This window comes from Crassostrea angulata, chromosome 8 (assembly GCF_025612915.1).
Source record: "Crassostrea angulata isolate pt1a10 chromosome 8, ASM2561291v2, whole genome shotgun sequence".
In the NCBI taxonomy this organism is placed as follows: domain Eukaryota; kingdom Metazoa; phylum Mollusca; class Bivalvia; order Ostreida; family Ostreidae; genus Magallana; species Magallana angulata.
This window is the reverse complement of record NC_069118.1, coordinates 39704266-39727428: the sequence shown is the minus strand read 5'-3', so window position 1 is coordinate 39727428 and position 23163 is coordinate 39704266. Positions and strand designations below refer to the sequence as shown.

The following is a 23163-nucleotide window of genomic DNA, read 5'->3' as shown; positions in this document are numbered from 1 at the left end:
TTTCTGCTTGATTCATGTTCATGTATCTTCCCACCGAGCGCCGGGTATTGTCATTTCTTCCGATGGGTCTGTGGATCTGTGCTGCGAGTAAGTCATTGCTTCGAGAACCGGAGCAGACTTGCCGGACCATAACCGCAAAGCCTCTGCAGACAGGCCCTTCTTCCTCCGTCGTATCCGTAGCGCCGGCTCGGACAAGACGAGAATCACCACAGAGCCCATGCGGAGTCGGGCGTCAACGGGTACGGTTCTGTGTTCGCTTCGGAGAAGGGTAACGCACCCGAGCCGGCCCAAAACAGCACTGTCTTTGTGTTCCCGGTCCGTCCAGACTGAAGCAAACTTCCTCAGAGTCAGGATTACGGTTAGGGTTAAATTGATTTGCTAAATCTGAATAACTTTTTTTTTAAAGTCAGTTTAAAAAAAAATTACATGAAGTAATTCGCGTTTGCTAATTTCTTTTCAATCAATTACAATTTATTGTACACGGGATCACCACAACCAATATTTTCATCATAGTAAAACACATATACATGTATATACACTGGTGTATCCACACCTGTAACACCTTAGCGCTGGTGCAAGGGATGGGGTATCTGGCTTAGGTGTGAATAAATGAAACAAGGGTTTGTAATTTACCCATTTACATGAGGTCATGAAATCAGATGAAATATCCCAAGATTTTTGTGTGTTTTATTACTTACCTATTAGTTACTTAATTTATCATGTTTAATTATATTGGAGAGAGAGAGAGAGAGAGAGAGAGAGAGAGAGAGAGAGAGAGAGAGAGAGAGAGAGAGAGGGGGGCTCAACTTCGTTTCTATATGAAGAACGATCTATGTATGCACAGGAAACTATTTTAACGAACGGGAAATATACCAATTAAGCTAGTGGACATTGGATTTCCTCACTTGTCGTCTTTATATTGCATGTTGTTCAAAGGGGGTTCATTTGCTACATGTGCCTGTACATGTACATGTATATTTTACACTGGGATTTACGTAGCTTCCATAGTCTGTTCTACATTTATTATCCATTTGTCATTTTTCACATGTTACATATGTACATGTACATATGCATGTAGTTGTTTGTTTAAAAAATTGTTGAAACTCTTATCATATGTACATCAGCCGGAATCGGACAGTCGTCCTGATATCAAAATGTATCTCAGATCTATGATAAATGATGAAGCGCTTATCACTTGGTGAATTAACATTTAGAGGACCACAATCCGATCGAGTGTCAATCGGGTTTTAGTACAGCCGGATCAATCGAGTTGTACAGTGGTCCTAATTGGTGGTGTTGCATGTAATCTTATGTCGATAATCGTCCATAAAAATTCTTTCTGCATGCTCTGGGCATTACTAGCAAATGTTAAAGAAATTCCGAACGGATTATTGGTGCAGATATGTGTACCGGGTATACGATTCACGCCCATTTCGGTCAATCGAGTTTCCCTTAACTTCAACTTACATGCATCAGGACCCGCACCTTAATCATAGACTTACATGCAGGTCCAAACACAATTACAGTGGCAGTTTTCAGCGCTGGTGTGCTCTATATGTCGCTAAATGTAGATGCAAATGTAACTGACGGCTTCATAGCGCACACAATTTTTTTTTATGGCCAAATTGACATTTTGGCAGTATAATGGATCCTGTGCTATATGTAAAACCAAATCAAATGAAATTGAAATTTCCAGCGACTTCCTGAAATCCTTTTGACATGCATGCCAGATTTAAAAGCAATTGTAAAGAAGTTTCGAGAAATAATCCTGATCCTGATAATGAAAAGCTTGCACTTGGATTGATTCCCAATGACCTATTTTTTGTAAAGGACAGTATCCCCAAACAGAACCTATTAAAAAGGTTAATGTTTTCCACATCAGCAAATAGTACTGAGGATATTGTCCTTTACAAACATTTAGATTATTAATAATCAAAATTTGTTGTCATGTACAATTTTAATTATCAATAAAATTATTTTTTGTAAAGGACAATATGATTCTCAGCAATTAAAAAAGGAGAAAAAAAATCAATGATTAAGTAGCCCCGTCTCCATCATAAACAGGAACGTAGCATCATTTTTGAAAGTGGGGGGGGGGGGCAGACTCATCCAAAAAATCATGACAAGCCCCCCCCCCCCTTCCCCCAAAAAGGAAGGAAAAAAGAAGAAGACACCTTTCCATAATCATGAAAACCCTAATCCGATATTTTACTGTTCATTTCCTTTTTTCAATTCTATTTTATTACATTTTATATGTAAATTTAAGAAAAATCATTGTTGCGACAAAAAAGCCCCCCCCCCCCGATACTACGTCCCTGCAATAAAACTAGATGATATCCCGCACAAGCTCGGAGATTACATGTACATGTATCACTTACACATTAATATGATGAAATGCTTAATATCTTCATTTCTTAAATATTTAGTTAATTTTGTATATATCGTGTCCATTTTAAAAAAAAAAAACTTCTTTAACATATTCCTTAAAAATAAAAAAAAAAATTAACACAACAGCAAAAATGAAAAATTAAAGGAGAGGATAGGGTTGAAAAATCTAAGCTGATTATTTATGTAATGTACGTGGTCATAATTCTTAATTTTTATGCGGCTGACTGAAAAAATATTTAAATTATTTAAATATCAAACCAGTAAGTGGGTATATTTTATGCTTTGTATCTCTAAATTTTGTGATTCAGGTTCCTTTTATTTTTATCATTCACCCAAGTAAGAATTTCAGATAAAATACTGTTTTTAAAAAAAATAGGGTAGGGGGTAACCCCTCCCCTTCATCTTCCCCGTTTTATGCATAAAAAAATTATTCATATGCAGAAAGACGTATCTACACCATTTGTTTATTGTTTACAGATTATGCATAAGGTGAACAACCAATCTGTCGCAGTACATATTTTTACAGTGGGGGTACAGTCCCGGTAACGCTCTACTTTCCCACTTGAACGGTGAAAGTACGGTGAGCGCACTCTGAGCAAACGGTAAGCGCACGCTGAACGAGGTGAACGCTAATGAACGATGAGCGAACGCAGAGCGCAAACGGGGCGCAAAGTGAACGCAGAGCACACGGTGAACGATATGTGAATGCTTTGTGAACGCAAGAGGAACGATTTATTTGGAGTGCCTTGGAGATTATCTTTACATTGTATTTCGTCGGTAATCAGGAAAAAATAGCTTATTTACTAAATGTACAGTACTGCTATCGTGAATATTGATAAAACAAGGCTATCCTATCCAATATCCTGCAAAAAAATTTTATTATACATGTATTCTATCTCATACCATATCATTTATGGTTAGGAATAACATTTAAATTATAATAAACCAAATTTAAGACCATAATGAAATCCAATAATGTACTAACTGTCTAATTCTGGTAATGTATCGTTGTATGCTGTGTCTCGCAAAGACCGATTCTTTCATTTTGGAGTTCCGAATGAAAACTGACTGAACGATAAGTGAACGCTGAACAAACGGTGAACGCTTTGTGAACGCACAGTGAGCGCGCGGTGAGAGCTTTGTAAACGACGAGCGCGAACGGAGCGGATCGGAGAGCGCAAGTGAACGCACAGTGAGTGCACTATGAGCGCACGGTGAACGCACGAAAAAAAGTTTCAGGGTCTGTAACAAGGACAATTTTTTGATCATATCTAAATTTGTATGTCGGCAAACGGTTGATGGGGGTTCCAAGCACTAGTTTCAGTAACTTTACTATGTGATTTTATTCAAATTAAAGTCACCCCCCCCCCCCCCCCCCAATCCACGCATATCTTGTGTTACATATATTGAGTACAAAAATCTGTTCTGTAAATTTTAAGAAGATTCCCCATCTAATATTTATATGTAGATCTCAGTAAGCCTTTTGCAATTTCCATTTTATTAAAAATCGAATATGCGGCAAATCGTATCTGATCGAATATAACATTTATAGATCCAAAAAATCTTATGGTGTGAGAAAACAATTCACGCAATTAAAATTTGATGAAAATATGATAAATATTATGACATGTTTTCATATGTACATGTATATGCATGTACACACCATTATCTACATTTACCTGGGTAAGAAATGCAAGAAACAAGTATAATATTTTAAAATATCAGATTCACGCGAAGTATTGAAAGTTTCCACTATGCATCGGCGCAGAGACGATTCCTATTTTTCTGCTTTGAAAACCCCTATCCCCTCCCACCCTCACGCTGGAGTTACATGAGCTTTGTACCATTACCTTTTAGGATGTTTGAAACTCTCTGTCGGAGAATTTGATTCTAAGTAAGGTGACCATGGCTTGCTGATATTTAGAATTGGCGATGATAATATTATAAAAGGCACGCATTTTACTGAACGTATATACAATGTAATTGTAATGGGTGGTCAAAAAAACAAGCCAAAAAAGTAAATAGAACCATTTTATCAAGGCCTTGGACTTTCAGTAGGACGAAACTATCCATTTCTTGCGTGAAAGGGTTAGGGTTAGGGTTAGTCTTAGCTGAAAAGCCAGACAAATCTTGTCAATTTCAAAGACCCCTACACAACTACCCAAAGTCCAAGCTGTTGTTAAAATGGTTCTAATCGTCATTGGTGAATAAAATTACACATTAAAAATCTTTGAAAATGAAATTGCTTAATATTCAAGATTATAGATATACATATGTAGTATAGATAGATGATCAGCACGTCATACAGTAGTTATCTAGCAGCGAAAGTAACAAAATTATGTGAAAACTAACTCTCTCTCTCTCTCTCTCTCTCTCTCTCTCTCTCTCTCTCTCTCTCTCATTCTCTCTCTTTAATATTCAGGTGCGAATGCAGGATTTTTTGTTTTAAAAGGGAAATAGACATGCGCATGTATGTGAAAAATGTGCATGTATATATAACTCAACATTTAAGGTGGCAACGGTAGGAGAGAGCGTTGTATACCATCCGGGTATATCCCTATATTCCCGAGGAGGGGGGGGGGGGGTGAGGGGGTTCTGATTCAATACTACATACTGTTCATGTATGTACTTCTTATATCTCTGCAAGCTCGGATGAATAGGGAAAGGGCACATACCACTATAAACTGTTTTTTGGAGGCAGACTGCACTTTTAAATGCAATGTATTCTGTCTTATAAACTTATCACTTGCATATTTCTTATTACACATTAGGTGGGTCAGTCACGTTTTGTTCGCCGTCACATTATGTTCGCCGTTACAAAATGCAAACCTTTTTCAAAAAAAAAAAGTGGCGGCGGACAGAACGTTCATGTGTGCGAATTTTTATTAAAAGCAATAGAGACAATTCTGTTTTTTGCGAGGGAAAAGGAGATCATGTATCCGTTTAATACATAAATGATTAAAAATTAATCCAATGATTTATTCTCAAATTTGATATTTTACTTATCGCAGCGTGAAGAAACTGTTGGATTTGATGCGACGGAGAATAAATAAAAAAGAAATAAGTATATCATTCATGTACATAAAGTATCACAAGTTGTCCTAAGAATAGACAAATATTCAGCAGCACATGGACCTTTATGTAATGCGTCATACCCGCCTCTCGAAAGTTTCTTATCTATAAGCTATAGCTTCATAAACATTCCTGTGGGAGCTCATTCAGTTCATCTCAATCGTATTTTTGTAAGGTACTTTTTTCCGTAAAGACTTTTTTTAATAATTGCTTCTAATTTTTGACAATTATTCAACTGAAAAGATATATATTTATATTCATTGAGTTACAGGTCACTTTCCAGGAGCATGTTTCATTAGAACATCGATCATTGCAACGTTATGTAAATTACGTAAAATTCAGCAATATCTGAGAATTTCAGAATTATTCCGTGCTAGAAACTCAGCAAAGAGGGAGGTCTTTGATTAAATAATTACAAACACCTGTAAGATCACTTTCTTGGTCGGCACAGCGGGAGGCTAAATTCTGTTGAATTCGCTGGGTCTTCACACCAGCGGGAGGATAAACATTGCTGACCTTGTGCAGGACAAGCGGAACCGCGTTTTGTGTCTCCTTTTCTCCATTCAAAATAGCCTCTATATCCCAGCGACTTTATCTTCTGTGTTTATAATTTGAAAAATAATATATGACCTAAATCCACCTTGAAGTTTTTTTTAAATGATATTTGAAGAAAGTGCTAAGAATACTAAGTATACATGTATATTTTGTTTATATACATGCTTATGTTAAGTGGCATTTTCCAGCAATGTGATAAGAACTTCTCAGCAAAAAGCAGAGGGACGCTTACACATTGCTAACTGATTCAAATAAATAAAAAAAAAATGTTGACTTAAACAATGCCCTTTAAAACATATCTCTTTGTTATGATACTTTGTACTAAAAATAGATGAACAATCCGATTGATATGAAAGAACCCATTCCAGTTACCAGACACTTAATTTAAAGCAATTTATGTACGCAATGATAACTTTCCTCCTCAAACTCTTCATACACCCCCATCCTTAGTTTTTTTTTCTCTTTGATGCATTCAACTCTTTCTATTTGACAAGTTTTCATTTGGACGGTAAAGAAATGTATTTTAACGAAACGAAAACTATTTTCAAAAATCGGGCCCGCCTGTGAAGCGGAGAAATCGAACTTTGTCCGATGAAATTCTCCGCTTCAAAATCATCAGCACTCGGTGTCGTAATGGGGGCGGCCGAACATTAGACAGGGCCGGCTTCCCTGGGTCTGCATGTAGGTCATGGTAATAGTTAACTCTCCCGAGAGAGAGAGAGAGAGAGAGAGAGAGAGAGAGAGAGAGAGAGTATTGTTCACTGCTCTTGGATGTCGTGAAATTCCCACATAGACAAATGTCAGTCAGCAAGATCGGAGAGAGAGATAAAGAAAGAAAAAGGAGCATAGATAATTTGCAGAGAGAGAGAGAGAAAGAGAGAGAGAGAGAGAGTATTGATCTAATCAAATTTTCTGTTTATTCTAGGAGAAGAGTATATAAAAAATATATGACAATTAATTGTTTGTAACGATTTAATCCTAGATTAAGATGAACAAGTTTACGGTTCCATGTACTTTATGAATAGATGAATTCAGTTAAATGTAGATAGATATAGTATTTATTTATTTTGAATTTGAAATGGACGGCACAGTCAACAAATAACGGTAACGGTTGCATAAAGACTTCCTGCTGTGCCTTCCTCTGAAACATTATACCATCAACCAACGGAAGGCTGGGTGAATAGGGCATGCACAGAATGAATGATCAACATTATAAAATAGGACATACGGATTAACAACAACGGAATTTTGAATTACCACGAAATATAATAATCTGTTTGGATAATGACCGAAATAATGGATATTGTGTTTGAAAGAGAAGAAAAGAATTATATGGATGCCGATGGTTGGATAAATGAAGAAAGAAAAAAAGAAATAAAGGCAACAAATGAAGTCGGCCTAGTCATGGTAAGTCATACACTACATCAACATGAATACTCGGAATTTTTGTGAATATGTTACTTAACCGTGTCCACACTTAACTGCAGAAAAAATGCAAAGTTATGACGATTGCTAAAGTCATAGGCGTCGGCGTTTTTTTTGGCAAAGTTAGACCTAACCATTAGGCACAAAAAAGAGGGTTCAGCCCCCCCCCCCCCCCCACCACACACACACACACACACTTTTTGTCGCAGCAAAACTAATTGTCCCACGGATTAGGATTTTTATGATTTGGGGGAATTTTTGCTTGTCAAGATCTATAAGGATTAGTTTAGTCCCCCCCCCCCCCCCCCCTGCTTTCAATTTGCTTCCGACGCCAGTGATAGTTATGGAAGTAAACATTACAAATGCAACAGCTTTATCTGCATCTTTGACCTGGCCTTTCTTTTTTCTGTTTTCAATCATAACTTTGCATACTAGTACCTTGTAACTAAGGCACATAGCATCGGGGTTGGGGTAGGGTAGGGATTAGGGGGGCAGCAGCCCCCCTTTGCTTTTTTGTGCAGTAAACATTTTTCTTAAATCTACATATAAAGAGGGAAATTAAGATGGACTTGTCCCTTTTTTTTCGCTTGTCAAGATTTTTTGGATGAGTTTGCCCCCATACACTTTCAAAAACGATGCTACTGCTGTCATAATGGTTTTTAAATATTCATTGTTTTTGGTTTTATTTGTTCTAAATGTAAGTCTTTAACACGCTCGAAATAAATTCTAGACCTAAAGATGACATAATAATGTCACAAAACCACCTTTCTTCAAAGAGAAAAGAACGAGAAGGTGCAAATTCTTCAGTGACTGTAAAGGAACTCAAGGTGCACTTATTTATTCCTTCACCTGACGTGATTAATGGGTTGGGTTGGATATATATGGTATCAAAAAATATACCGGTATTCAGCGATATGCTCTCCTTGATATATACCATTCCTACCTGGCTTCCTAATTTTCTTAAACATAATTAAATGATTTCAGCATCTGGGTGTCACTTGCGGGATCTAACACGTTATCAAAGAGGAGATGAAAGTTTCAATGAATATGAAGTTTAATTCTAAAAATAAGATTTATGTACAATTTACATTCACTGAGCATATGCAAAGTGGTGACCATTGAGAAAAATATGTTGGGATTTCCATTGAAAAAAAATTGTTAATCACGAGTGTAAGTAGACATAGCTATTTTTTCTTTAGTTTCAGTGCAGTAAAATTTAAATATGATATGCCTAAAAACTAAATCTCATTTACTATACTTTCAACAAAAATAATCAGGAAAATGATGGGAAAATACAAAAGGAGACAGTAATCAATCAAACTAAATCACAATATTTTAACCACTATTTTGGCTTAGCCAATATAACTTATATGTAAGTGAAGTTTTGTAGTTTGGTCAAACGTATAAATGACGACACTTGACCTGTACGTGAATTTACATGTAGCTTACTTTTTTCAGAGGTCGATTAACGGTTTTTAGAGATATTACGAAGCCTTTAAAGCAAAAACTTGTCTGGAGATATCGATGGTACTAATCATACCCACAGACCTTGTGAAAGTAAGATTAATCAGTTCAAATATTAGATTTAGCTATTAAGCCACGTAAATTGCAACTTTTAGTACATAAACAACTATAACTATTATAATTAATAGAGAAGACCCAGAGACGACAAAATCATTCAAAGACAGCAATAAATAAGTAGGATTTTGCATGGACTGCATCATGTTGCTATAGTAAGACCCATATTATGATATACCTTTGCATTACAAACATTTTTCTACCCTTTTCACGTCCAACAAAAACGAAATAACCGTTATAATTCGGAAAATTGCAAAATTGATCGATGGAATTTTCATTCTCCGTGTGCGCCCAGATTCCCACCGAATGTACATCTTAAGCGCCCACTTTCTTTAACAGATTTAAAATTAATATGATTTTGTTTTGTCACTTGATACACTCAGTAGGCCAGTATGGTCATACAGTGTTAATATACACGTAAAATGGTTGAAACTCTTCTTCTTTATCGCTACTAAAACTGAATGAATTTTTAGAAAGACTATAAAGTCCAAAATTATTAATTCAACAACGACAGAGTAGGGTTTCTTATCGCAGGGTGTGGCCAGAATCCGCGTTTTCGGGTAATTTTTTCTGCAATTTTCGCTACATGTACCGTCATATAACCTGTATGAATCATCAAAAAAGCATACTCTCGTTTATGTTTACATCTTTTTTCTAAAAAAATTATTAAATGATTGTCAAAAGTATAAATTAAAAATTATTTAAATTACAATTCATATACACCAGTAAGATGTATATGTACATGATTATGTTGTGCAGTCCGTGATTTTTCCTAGGTCAGTGTAGGTTTCGACCAATTGATAAGAGGGTTATGGGTAGATTTCAGTCATGTGAGTGTCTACATAGCTATAAATTGCAATAAAGGATGACCTCACGTAGCGCCGGGTTTGGGGGCCTTTTCGGTCGCATCTGTTGCGTTTATTTCTTAAGCCTAGTATCACTTTTGTTAAAAATTTTAAAGAGTCTAGTCAATTTCCAACATGAATTAAGATTTTAGACTGTGATACATTAAGCTCTTTCTATGTTTTTCTCCTTACAACTTTCGAAAAAAGGAGAGTTTTTGCTTATCTACCCTTGATCAAACATACAATGTACGATTGATATTAATTTGCATGATAGGTGGAGCTGGCATTATCAGAATGGTACTAAATTAAACTAGCATGAATAATAATGCCAATGTATAAAAATTTACCGGTATGTGATCACTCTTTCACCATAACCCTATCTATTCTATAAGGTACAAATATACTGTTTAATATGGTTTCAACAATTAGACCACGCCCATGTCAGTCCATCCATAAGATGATAACTGAGGCGAATTTAACAATTCTGATTGATATGAACTACATTAAATATCTATTTTAGAATTATTATGAGGTCGACATAAATCAAACTCGGGAATATGTATGCACTCGATTATATGAACTTTTTGCACTTGGAACTTTGTAAAAGAATTGTTCCCCTTGAGAAAAAGAACAGGAGCGCACAAGGCGTTGTATATCCCCCACTCGGAGCAATGAAGACGAAAGAATTTCAATTCAAGTTAGAATATTAATTTTTGACTTGTATGCATTGTTTTCATCATAAATTTCACGATGGAAGTCAATATTTTGCTTTCAATCTATTAACACGAAAGGTATATGTTTCCAAAGTAAGCTGCACATCGCTTTTTGCCTAAATCTTGAATCATTCACTGTAATTGCAAAATTAGGTATGAATGGATCCTGACTCCATTCTAAAAGTACTTTTATTTAAAGAATTAGTTTATGTATTTTATTATTGATTTATTAAATGGAGTCTAGACCCATAATGGGTCAAATTTGTGATTTTCACCAAAAACGTTTTATTTATTAATAATTGTCAAAGAGTTAAATTTATTCACACGTACTCTGGTGTGTCAACGTAGCTCACTGTGATAAGCGGAGGCTAGTAGTCCGTCCCTCTCAACGGAGAGGGTGTTCGAGTCATATAGACGGCGTTTTATTTTTAATTCATTTGCTTTTAAGTAAAACGTGTTTTGCTTTTTTATTGGAATTTTATGAAAAAAATATCTAATACCATTTATATAATGACAACAATTACGTTATGTTCATATAATCTGTACACATATAGCGCTAGCATTGATATGAGATCATGCTGCAATACAAATGTTCTTGGAAAGCATCAAATAAAACAAAGGAGATAAGTAGCAAGTGTATGTATTATTGTATATTATGTATTTGTAATAGAATGCAGTTCTATATTATACATGTACATGTACTGATGCACAGTTTCAAATATAAAGATTATATGCCATTTCAAAATCCTGGGTACGGGGGATTTGTCCGGCCTGTACACTCTTGTCCTTTAAAAAATTCAATTATTAAAAATATGAATGAATTTTTTAGCATTGTGAAAGAAACGGAAAGCTTTTGCAGGTTCTTACCGAGAAATTTGTGAGAAAATTATTTGTACTATAAAGATATATTCAAAAATGCATTTTTGCCCATAGACTTCAATGTTAACTTCAAGATGGGATAAATTTGTTAATATTAAAAATTTTCAAAAATTTTAAAGCTTAATCTTTATTATTGAATAAACCTCTTAAAACCACACCAAGATTTTAGTAATAAAACTTGCAATCTATTAGATATGAAATATGATAGTTATGGATGGACTACCTTAAATCAATGCTTGACAACTTAACGTGCTTGAAAATATTGTCCTGGTAAGCACATAACATGCTATCTTACACGTCATGTGATAGAATTTAGTATTCACAAAGTTAACTGAGGTGAGAAATCACGTAATGACTTAAAATAAACAACATGCATCAACCCTTGGTTACAACGGGGAAAGTGAAAGTAAAAAGAAGCAGTTTTTTTCTTCTAATTTTAACCATGAGCGCATGTTTTTCTATTAATCTCCCTTTGACATAACTTTGATGATGCAAATATACAACTACTGTTAAACGTAGAACAAAACACAAACATGCGCTGAGTATATATGAAGTCAGTATAAAAGTGGGCGTCCTCATTATCGTATGGAGATTCAAGAAATCGTGATGACCCCCGCCTGTGAAAACAAATTCGTACTATGTAGCAACATACTTTTATTTAACGCAATTACGTAAAGTTGCAGTTTAGATGTTGACCATTTCTGCAATTGAAAGAAAAATTCTTGTTTTAAGTTTATTTTCTCGCAAATATCGCATGTGAGGTAACCATACTTGGTGGATGTAAATATAGAAAGTTAACAATTCCCTAGCCAAAACACTGCATAATATGTTGTAAAAAATTTTGGATTTAAATGCCAGATATTTTCACCAATATACATATATGGTTGTTTGTATTTCTGTTAAGAAAGAGGCAGTGTAAGAATGAATACTGAAAGCTTAAGCTTTGTTGGTCTAATATTCAATAAACTGAATATAAGATACAGAAGAATTACATGTACGCAGAAAAAGAATATCACTGTGGTATAATCTGTACAATTTGATTACAATGTAACATTAGGTAGAATATTGTGCAGTGATAAGTTGCAGTATCTTTTTATTTGAACAATTGAGATTGCCAAGTGGAATAGCCAGGCTTTAGATGACAAGTTGATGTTTTCTTTTCATTTTCATAGTTATCCAGTATTTTAGTAATTAGTCTTGTACTTCTTTTACAGATCGCTGTGTTGGTTTACATTTAAAATCCCTGTGGCACCACCTCCACCTAGAAGCATGAGGAGGATAGACAAATTATGCGTATGTCGATAATTCGCGAACTCTTTAGAATATGACCAGAGAGTAGTATCGGTGATTTTCTACGAGAATGATCAACGAAATTATCGAAATGAGGAATTGTGACGGTGACTAGTTTATTTACAACACCTACCATCGGTGGAAATCCTTATAAGTTGGTCCTAGGAGTTAGTGATGATAATCCCGTTTAAAAGGGAAAACTTTTGACCCACAGGAAGAGCAGACTCCGACAAATCTATATTTTTATTTGACAGTGAAAAAAAGTGCTTTTGGGAATTTAATTTTTTGTGTGCATGCACCAGGTTTGTAATCTATTTTGGTCAATAAGTCTTCGTAGATCCACCAAGTATATGTAAATTTAAAGTAAACGTGCTTGCTTTTGGTGAGTCCAGCAAGGTGAATTCATTCCACTAGTCTGCATCAGCGAAAACTAAAAATATGTCAATGTGATCTTTCTGGTAGATTCACCAACTTTCTTGTCTCTAGTTTCATTTCACATTTCGCACAATTTTATATTGGTGGATTCACCAAGTATTGAAATAGCGACGGCATTTTTCATTTTAGACAAGTTCTTAAAATTTGTTCAGTGTAGTAGTTGTATATTGACATATTAGAAAATTTAACCTCTTTGACTATTGGTGGAATCACCGAACAATGTTTGCAGAATTGTTGATTTTTAGGCATTCGAATGGTTTTTGTTTTTGTCATATGTTCTATAATTGCTTTGTTGGTGGGTTCACCAATTCTTCGAATGAAATACTAAACTGTATACAGACAATTTCACACTTAAATTTTGGTGGAACCACCATGGTCTTCTGTGAATGAGATATTTAATGCTGTTCAAAATAATATAATCGCCAATATCTTATTATTGGTGGACCCACCAAGTTTATTCGCAAGTGAGATATTCGATGAATAAAATTGGTGGAACCACCAGGGTCCTCTGTAAAAGGAGATATTTTTATGCTGTTCAAACTAATAGAATCGCCAATATCTTATTATTGGTGGACCCACCAAGTTTATTCGTAAGTGAGATATTCGATGAATAAAATTGGTGGAACCACCAGGGTCCTCTGTAAAGGAGATATTTTATGCTGTTCAAAATAATAGAATCACCAATGTCTTATTATTGGTAGACCCACCAAGTTTATTCATAGGTGAAATAATCGGTGAATGAAATTGGTGGAATCACCAATATTTTGACTGTTATTGTGGAATATGAAGGTTTAAAGATACTGTAAAATGTGCTGTTGTGTAAAAAAGATGGTGGGTTTACCAATTTATGTTGTGTTCAACGACCAAAATGAATAAAATTCATGTTCATTTCTGATATTGCATTGTGTTCATTTTTCATTTTGCACTGAAAAAAAGAGGACACGAGTAGAAAATCCTCTTTCTTAATAGAAACAGTTTAATGTCATTTTTTGTACAGACAGAGAGAACCAAATCGAAAGGAAATGCGCATTCGGAAGTCCTCAGTGTATCTTTGAAAAAAAAGGTATGTGATATTTCTTATCAGTTACTAATTTAAAATATAATAAACAACTTCGTTGTAAATTAAAGAAATTAACGTAATACTTACTAATTGCATCACCTTTTCCTATACTCTCAACAGCATACTCCTTTGTATCCTCCACAAATATTTTTTTAATGCTAATAAGACTAACAAAAATTACAAATCCTTTTTCTTAAGGTTTATCAAAATAGCACAATTCTGCCAAGCAGATGTAAATGAAGCAATAATGTACACTTTCTCTTAAAAAAGAGCAATTTGCAATCTGATTAAAATCAGTCGTTCTGATACGCTACCGCTCTCGAACGCGATAGAGTATCAGAACGGCTGACTTTCATCAGATTGAGTTGAGCAGTTTTGCAAATGGATTCAATTGCTTCAATGAAAACACAGTCTTAAAATATGAAAAGTACAGAGTTTGTAATTTAGAAGTGATCAATTTGAAAGTTTTAAACTTGAACCCAAGTGAACCAACAAAAAATGGCTTAAGGAGGTTGGCACCTGAAATCATAGTAATGTCAATCATCCGAAAACCACTTGGATATAAAGATTGGGACTTCAGATGTTCATTTATTTTATTTGTGACCCATGTCACATGCTAGTTTTTGGAAATATAGGGTTTCAAACAGAAATGATAATTGATAATAGTTTGAACTATTTTTAGCTATGGTTTTAATACAGTATGAGGTTGAACACATGTAGTGACTTTAAAAGAAAAATCTAAATCAAAAATTAAAAAATCTTGTTTTACTGGTGGCTTAAAAAGCTAGTACATAATGAACACACCAGCAGATGTTACAAAATTTTGTAGCAATCAAATATAACACATATAAAAAAAATATAGTAACGTCATCAATCTAAAAATTTGCATACAAATAGACATATATTTAATGTATCATTTAAAAGTAAAACAAGTAGGGATCACATCTCAAATATTTGAGGTATAGCATGAATTAAATTAATTTTAGGCCAAAATTGGAGTATTTTTTTTTACTAACTTCTATCATATACAGGATAAATATGCCAAAATCTATCGATATAAATATCAAAATATTGTTTAGATAAGTTTTTCAGAATATCATGAATATATCGTAAGACACAAACTATCTAGAATTTTGGTTTTTGTGAAAATTAGGAGTTATGAAAAATTGTCATTCCCTTCTTGAAAACCTTCCGCCACAACATATAGTTTCTTAAACTCTGTAAAAATGTTTTTTTAACAATTTTATTCAAAAAAGGTCATTTGGCATTGTAGAAAATAGATGTACTACTATAATAAATTGTAACGTAGAATTTTCAGTCTAGAGGTGACCCAAAACGGCTACCCCAAACCTAAGGAGCGAACCTCTTTAACTCTTACCAACAATTATTATTAATTGTCTTGTGAGTGGGTCCTCAGCCATATATACAGTTTTGAAATCGTTTTAACTACTCTGAATTCTATGGTGGCATAGTTCTGCCACTACTTGTCAGATATCCATGTCGACTTGTCAGATCTTGATGTCGACTTGTCAGATAATTATGTTGACTTGTCAGATCTTTATGTCGACTTGTCACTTATTCACGTGTTGGAAAAAGTCAAAACTAAAACGTTTCCACGCTCAATTTGTGCCATCCACTTGAAATGCATTTTCTGACAAGTCGACATAAGGATCTGACAAGTCGACATAATCATCTGACAAGTCGACATCATTATTTGACAAGTCGACATATTTATATGATTAGTAAAAATTATTATTTGACAAGTCGACATAATATCTGACAAGTCAACATCATTATCTGACAAGTCAACATATAATATGAATGATGATTTTCTTCATTTTATTTTTTCTGACAAATAATTATGTTAACTTGTCAGATCATTATGTTGACTTGTCAGATAATTATGTTAACTTATCAGATCTGTATATCGGCTTGTCAGATAATTATGATGACAAGTTAATCTGAGAAGTTGACATAAATATCTGACAAGTCGACATAATCATCTGACAAGTCAATATAATAATCTGACAAGTCAATATAATTATCTGGCAAGTGGTGGCAGATCCATGCCACCATAGAATTCATTTTAATGAAACGTGTTTCAGTATTCTTTGATTTTGATATGACCCCATCACGCACAAATTTACATACATAACAAGTGAATCTACTAAAATGGGAACACCTACAAAACGTAATTTTACTACAAAGTACAAAATTACTTAGCGTAGCTTTAATTAAAACCAAATCACAACATTTACTCGTTAACTGGCAAAACCTTAAGTTACATGGACGATGAATCAATTTGGATTGATTGCCTAGAAAAGACTTTGCTATCTTCTTTAATTTTCTGACATCATAAAAATAATGACCATTGATAATCTAAGAAATAGTTTAACAGAGTGATGCATACAAGCATGTGTAATGTAGCATCATTTTGGAACTGGGGGGGGGGGGGAGACTCATCCAAAAAAAGAGAATTGAAGAAGTATCGAAATCAGAAATCCTAATCCACTGGGAGTGGAGGGTTCGGGGTTGGAGTCCATAGTCTTTTTTCTGTGACTTCATTTTTTTGGAATATCCATATTATCTCTTTAATTTAGGAGGCAACTCAATGAAAATTCAATTTTCAATATGTGAACTTAAGAAAAATATTGACTGTGAAAAAAGAAGTGTGCTTGTGTGTGTGTGTGTGTAAACCATTTTATACATAAAACATAAAAATAATTTTTTTTATCTTAAATCGTGACCAAGTCCCCTTAATAGAATTTTCAGTCTTTTATTAGATCTGGTGCATGCACATGCATATCACTTGAAATTAGATACAAATTAATTTAGAAATAAACACATTAAATAATTGCATGTAAGCTAGAAAGCGTAAGATAAAACAGACAATTTTTAAATTGCATTTGTTATATTAAGATGCAAAATAAATTGAAAGGCATTTTTAAAATTTCCGACCATGAAAAATGGGAAAGGATATTAAAGCACATGAAATTGTTTCATTGAGTGTGTGGAGGCGGCTTCTTCCAAAAACATCTTGACAAACAATTAAAAAAAAGTGATCTCACAAAATCAGGAACAAAAATCCTTATTGTAACTTCATTTCAATTAGAATTACATGTACTTATTTCCAGCTTCATCTATTATATGCTGATGTAACGTGCAAGGGGGTCACTGTCTGTGATCCCCCGCGGCCCCATACCCGAGATAGAATCGGATAGCCCTGATTGTTGCCAATATTTACAAGTAATCCCCGCCCCTGCACAGATATAGGGACTTGACTAACGTTACGCAGGCAGGGATGACCACACACCTACGCAACTCAACAGGTACCAACGTTAACGCAAGCAGGGATGACCGCGCACTTGCGCCAACAGCGCAAACTAACTCAAGCAGGGAGTGCCGCACACTTGCGCTAAGAGGCCAGAACCCCAGCAGGGATGACCACACACTAGTGCTCCTCTGCAATCACCACCAATACAAGCAGGGATGACCGCACACTTCTATTAATGCGACACAGAGCACGGATGACCGCACACTCTGTATCGTAGATTAGATCTCGTAGATTAGATCACACGAAGATTAGGTAGAGTAGGGATGTCCACACACTCAATCTCGTACCTGTTTAAGTTTAACCCCAAACACTCATTATCCGAAACGCAATAGCACTGTCCCTATATATGTGTCGGCCTAAAATAATTCGAAGTATCTAAAAATTAAAAATAAACATACTATCTAGATCTAATCCAAAAAATATTCATACATAACAACCCATTTACATAGAATATTTATTATTGTATAAAAAAAAAATCATCACACTATTGGTAATTATTGGAAACATTAATTAAATTATCAAAAGTCAATAAATAAAAGGGGAATAACTTTGGCTAAAAAATACATTAATAAGCTGCCCGCTTCACTGCGACAAAAGTGAAAGGGGAACAATGATATTGCAATTTATTAGAATATTTGAATATTTAGTTAAGAAAAGTGCCTACTGCAAAAAAGAGGCCGCTCCCCCTCCCCCGATGCTACGTGCCTGTGATGTGTACACCCGGTTTGCTCTTGAGTATGCTCATGACCCAATCATTTTCAAATCACTCAACTAAGTCCTCAACTCAAATCCTTAAAAGAAATAATGCATGAATTTGAGGTCAAAACTCAGAATTGAGGCTGAATCTTCACTTGAGGAAAGTTGGTGGGGCCTGGATTCGTCCACTAATCAGCGCGCAAAATCTATGTATATGACATTACGGCGCGGAGTCCTGCTTCACCATTCACGTAATGGCGGAGATCTCGACCAAATGGTTTGAATGGACTCATCCATGTGCATTGATCCATGGAGAAGGGGCAAATGACTTTTTTGATATTTGTTTTGTAACATCTATATATATTATAATTTGGATCGAATGTTTTGGTAGAAATGAATCTATTGAATAAACACACTTTAGTAATTATTTAATGTACATTTCGTAAGACACGCAAATTATGTACCCTTCTCAAGATGAATGCCCAATTGATCGAAAATCGGGTCTCAATTCGCTTCGGCGGTAATGTTTCTTCAGGGAAAAATTCATCTAAGTATATTATTAGTTTTAATCAAAACTGATCATTTGTGATAATGATGACAATCCAACACCGATTATTACTTACATTGTACCGTAACAGACACTATGTAACAGCTTGTTGCGAATACCCTCTCCTCCCTTTCCACCGTTAAAATATGACCAATCTATAAATTTTAAATCAGGATTACACATGTGCATGGTGAACTGCTCTTTGACTTGAAAATTTTTTGCTCAGTGTTGTTATTACTTCCCATATAACATTTTCATCAATTGTGAATGTGAACGCTGATACATGAAACATGAGTCGATAAATCTTTTTCTTGTGAAAAATTTTGATATTGCTTAATGCTCCCATTGTCCGCACGGTATTGGAGAAAGGAACTTTCAAACCGAAACCGGAGATATGCCTGACGTCAAGCCACAAAACAATAAACATATTAAGTGAAGGCAAAACATCTCAGTTTTATCAGAACCTCTGTTAGAATCACATATTCTCCTTATCTATTAAATAATTATATACCCGGTTCTCAAGAAATCCTTTCCAACTTTTATTCAGACTGCACGGAAAATAATACGTTGCACCAAAACAACACATAACACAGGATTCTAGCAGCACTTTTCAATTTTAATATTGATCAAACTTTCGATACATGTAAAATCTGAAGTTCAATACATACGGGGTAGTGTTGTTCTAGCGAGTTTTTTATATCATAAATAACGACAACGGAAAGCCTGACCTAGAAATAAAAACAAATTGTTATACCTTTTAGCGAATAATTGAATTATTTAACATATTTCCAAGTATTGTTTTGATCAATTCTCAATTAATCACACCAGAATACTTTTTAAGAATTCTGAGATTACTTTTATTTTGAATCTGTTTACAATGCTTTCCGATCACATTTACTGAAAAATTCAACTTTCAGTCAATGTGTAAATCTACGTAATACAGTCTTATTGGTGAAAAAAATAATGTCTCCTGTATTTCTTATTTGTTTTGTTGTCTACGTTCGTTGTCTGAATATTTGAGCATATGCACATTAACTGAAACTGGTAAATCCACGAAATTACATGTAACTCTGATTCCATATGCTTTCTTACATGTAACTCCCAACGTTGCATTTTCGCGCTATACCTCACCCTGTGCTTACGAATACTGCATCGCTTGTTGATGAATTTCATTTTTACGTATTTATTCGTGTATTTTAAAAACGAACCCAAATAAATTCCATTTATTAATTTATTACTGCATGTCTTGTCAGATACAAAAGGTGATACAGAACCAAAAGGCTTATTTGAACGTCATCTATCTTATACTGTTAGTAAAGGTAGGCCATACGCGATACAATCACTTTATTACTGTCATTACAAAAAGTTAATTGTATATCATTCCTTTGTTTTCTGTACATGTATGATGTATATACCCTCTCTCTCTCTCTCTCTCTCTCTCTCTCTCTCTCTCTCTCTCTCTATATATATATATATATATATATCCATTTTATGGATATATATATATATATATATATATATATATATATATATATATATATATATATAGTTCATCAGTTCATACTCATTTGTCAATATATTTTCAATTTATTTTTTAGATCGGAGCATTGCTTGCAGTTTGCAAGAAATAAGAATTGTGCTAATTGGAAAAACGGGAGCTGGAAAAAGTGCAACTGGAAACACAATCCTACAACAAAACGCATTTAAATCATTTTTTTCTTCAATTTCCGAGACGAAATTCTGTGCTCAGAATTTCGTTGTTCGATTTGGGAAAAAAATTGTTTGTGTTGATACCCCTGGCATTTTTGATACGGAGGTGTCGAATGAAAACATTCAAAAAGAAATTATGAAATGCATAGGAATCACTTCGCCAGGACCGCATGCATTTATCATCGTGCTGACTCTAGGGAGATTTACAAAAGAGGAAAAGGACACCGTAGATCATTTTGTCAAGTATTTTGGGGAAGATGTGTATCAATATTTTATTGTTCTTTTCACGAGAAAGGACGATCTCGACGAACTCAATATTAGCTTAAAAGATCATTTGGCTAGGGTTCCTGAACCGCTTCGACTGTTTATCGAAAAATGCGGCGGCAGAGTCATTGCATTCAATAATAAACTCAGAGGAAGTCAAAGTGAGCCACAAGTTGAAGAGCTTCTGAAAATTATAGAGAAGAATGTGAGCAGAAACGAAGGTAACTTTTATACGAATGAAATGTATCTTACAGCAGAAATTGAAGTACATAAAATGGAACTGGACTTGCTTAAAAAATACCGAGATGAAAAAGTCATGAAAATAAAAGCTTTGGAAGAATCAGAAGAAAAATTCACTGAGAAGAAGAATGCTATTCTTTCAGAGTTAAAGGAAAAGGAAAACAGAGTCCGTGATGATGTTAGAAAGGATATTGCAGAAAACGGTTTTGTTCGGGCATGGACATATGTTAAGTCCTGGTGGCCTTTCTAAAATGTATATTCTCATCTTTTGTTGATTATAAAAAATTGAATTTCTGTTTACTTAAAATGAAAAAAAAACAATGATTGATAGGTTCATTTATATAAAATTACCTGTCACAATTGATAAGATAATGAATGGATTAATTTAACTTGCTACATTGGAATATCTGTAAGTGATTAGTAATTTTTTTGAAATATAATTTTAATATTTAGATAGAAACATTGATTTATATTCAGTGTTGCACAAAATTATTTTTGATTTTTTTTTAAAGATAAAATTTGTTTATGTTCGTTCTCTGGTCGACACAGCGACCTAATCAGCAAATATAATCTTGTCCAAAAATATCCACGATTCACAATTTGCTTAATTACTCGATATTTATAAATACGTCAAGGTTTTAACGATGTTCATTCAAAAGTATGAAAATTTCCTAGATTTCTAAGTTGAAACGCTCCCGTTTCTTATCAGGTTTCAATACTAGGCTAAAAATATAATTTACACGGGGATTTTGCATTGCAGCAAGCCCGGATGATAATGTTGAAAAATTGCGCGATGTATTCTGAGTGACATCCGAATGAAAAAAAAAACGTCAATTCCCCACTATAAATCTTTGCGTCAAATCTGTTCGTCTTCCTGAAAAAAATTTCGACTGAAAAATGATATTGTGTCAATGAAGATATCTTTGAAATTTTTCCTTCAATCAATTTCAACTGCACTTTTTATTAAAAATCGGCCAAATGTGCTGCAGAAATATCCTGAGACAGACTATAGTTTGAATGCTGACTGACATTTCATAAACTTATTGCTAGACCATTATTAATCAATGCATTGTTTACGAACTTGTCCTTTTTTCTGATTACGACAAAGAACACATGGTGAAAATGACTGGACAGCAGGGGATGTGTACTCATCCATGGCACCTGATCCTGTCTCTAATTTTTGTAGGAGTCCGAGTTTGCTCTGCTCCTGTTTTATATCTTTATTACGGTCAGCCAGAAGGCGGTCCGTTACTTAATATACATCTAGATATTGTAACTGCGTTTCTGTGGGATAGTTTTTTTTTATAGAATTAATATTATGCTCATTTTTATGAATTAAAAGAAGTCCTTAATTTTCATGTAGAAATATGTTTTATGCCTATAAGAAATATTACATAATTTTTATTTTACTTGTACATGTAAAGTGGGTCATAGACTGTTGTGTTAGGTGCGATTTTACCAAGACTATAATCTTTTCAGAAAATTTCAGAGTTTTTCATTGTATCGAGGTCGGTATACGGGACAATCTAAAGACATGAAATACAGAAGACCTGAATGAAATGAAATTTTATAAATGATATATTTGAATTTCTTTGTTATGAGTCAAATTAAATGACTTTTATTCCATTTCGGAAAAAAAATATCTGGCTTATTTTTACCTTTAAAAGTGTGCAGTTTCTACCGGATGAGCATATGATCTTACATGATTCAATGCAATGCAACAAAAATAAAAATGGTTTAAAATACACAATCTCAAAGAGAATAATGATGAGTTGAACTTCGTCTTAGTATAATGTACAAATCAACGTGTTTTCCATTACTTTATACTATGGCAATGATCATACAATTACCGTTAGAAATGCTTACAGTAACGAACTCTATTCTTAATAATACAATGTAATAATGAAATGTTACACTTCAAAAGGTGTTGCTGAAAAATATATTAAAATTTACAATAAAGATTATTAGTACAACCAACTCGTTTTTTTTCTTTTTTGTGGTGCGTTTTTATGTGAACAACTAATGATAATCCATACAACAATTATATTTTTGCGGCACATTTCACGCTTGCGTCAATATTCTTTTTATTGTTTTGAATTTTGTTTTTGAACACTGTTCGTCATCACCATATT

At 34.2% G+C, this 23163-nt stretch overlaps 1 protein-coding gene across 1 annotated transcript in view; it reads left to right on the top strand.

Moving 5' to 3' along the window:
- The window catches only part of LOC128161444 (GTPase IMAP family member 7-like), a 50933-nt gene extending 27945 nt beyond the window's left edge, over positions 1–22988 (top strand). The window contains exons 2-4 of the mRNA XM_052824728.1: positions 14178–14243; positions 20071–20136; positions 20416–22988. Of these exons, the coding sequence (XP_052680688.1) occupies positions 14178–14243; positions 20071–20136; positions 20416–21281 (998 nt within the window). The 3' untranslated portion in view covers positions 21282–22988. The remainder of the gene's footprint in view (positions 1–14177; positions 14244–20070; positions 20137–20415) is intronic.
- The last annotated feature ends 175 nt before the right edge of the window (positions 22989–23163 follow it).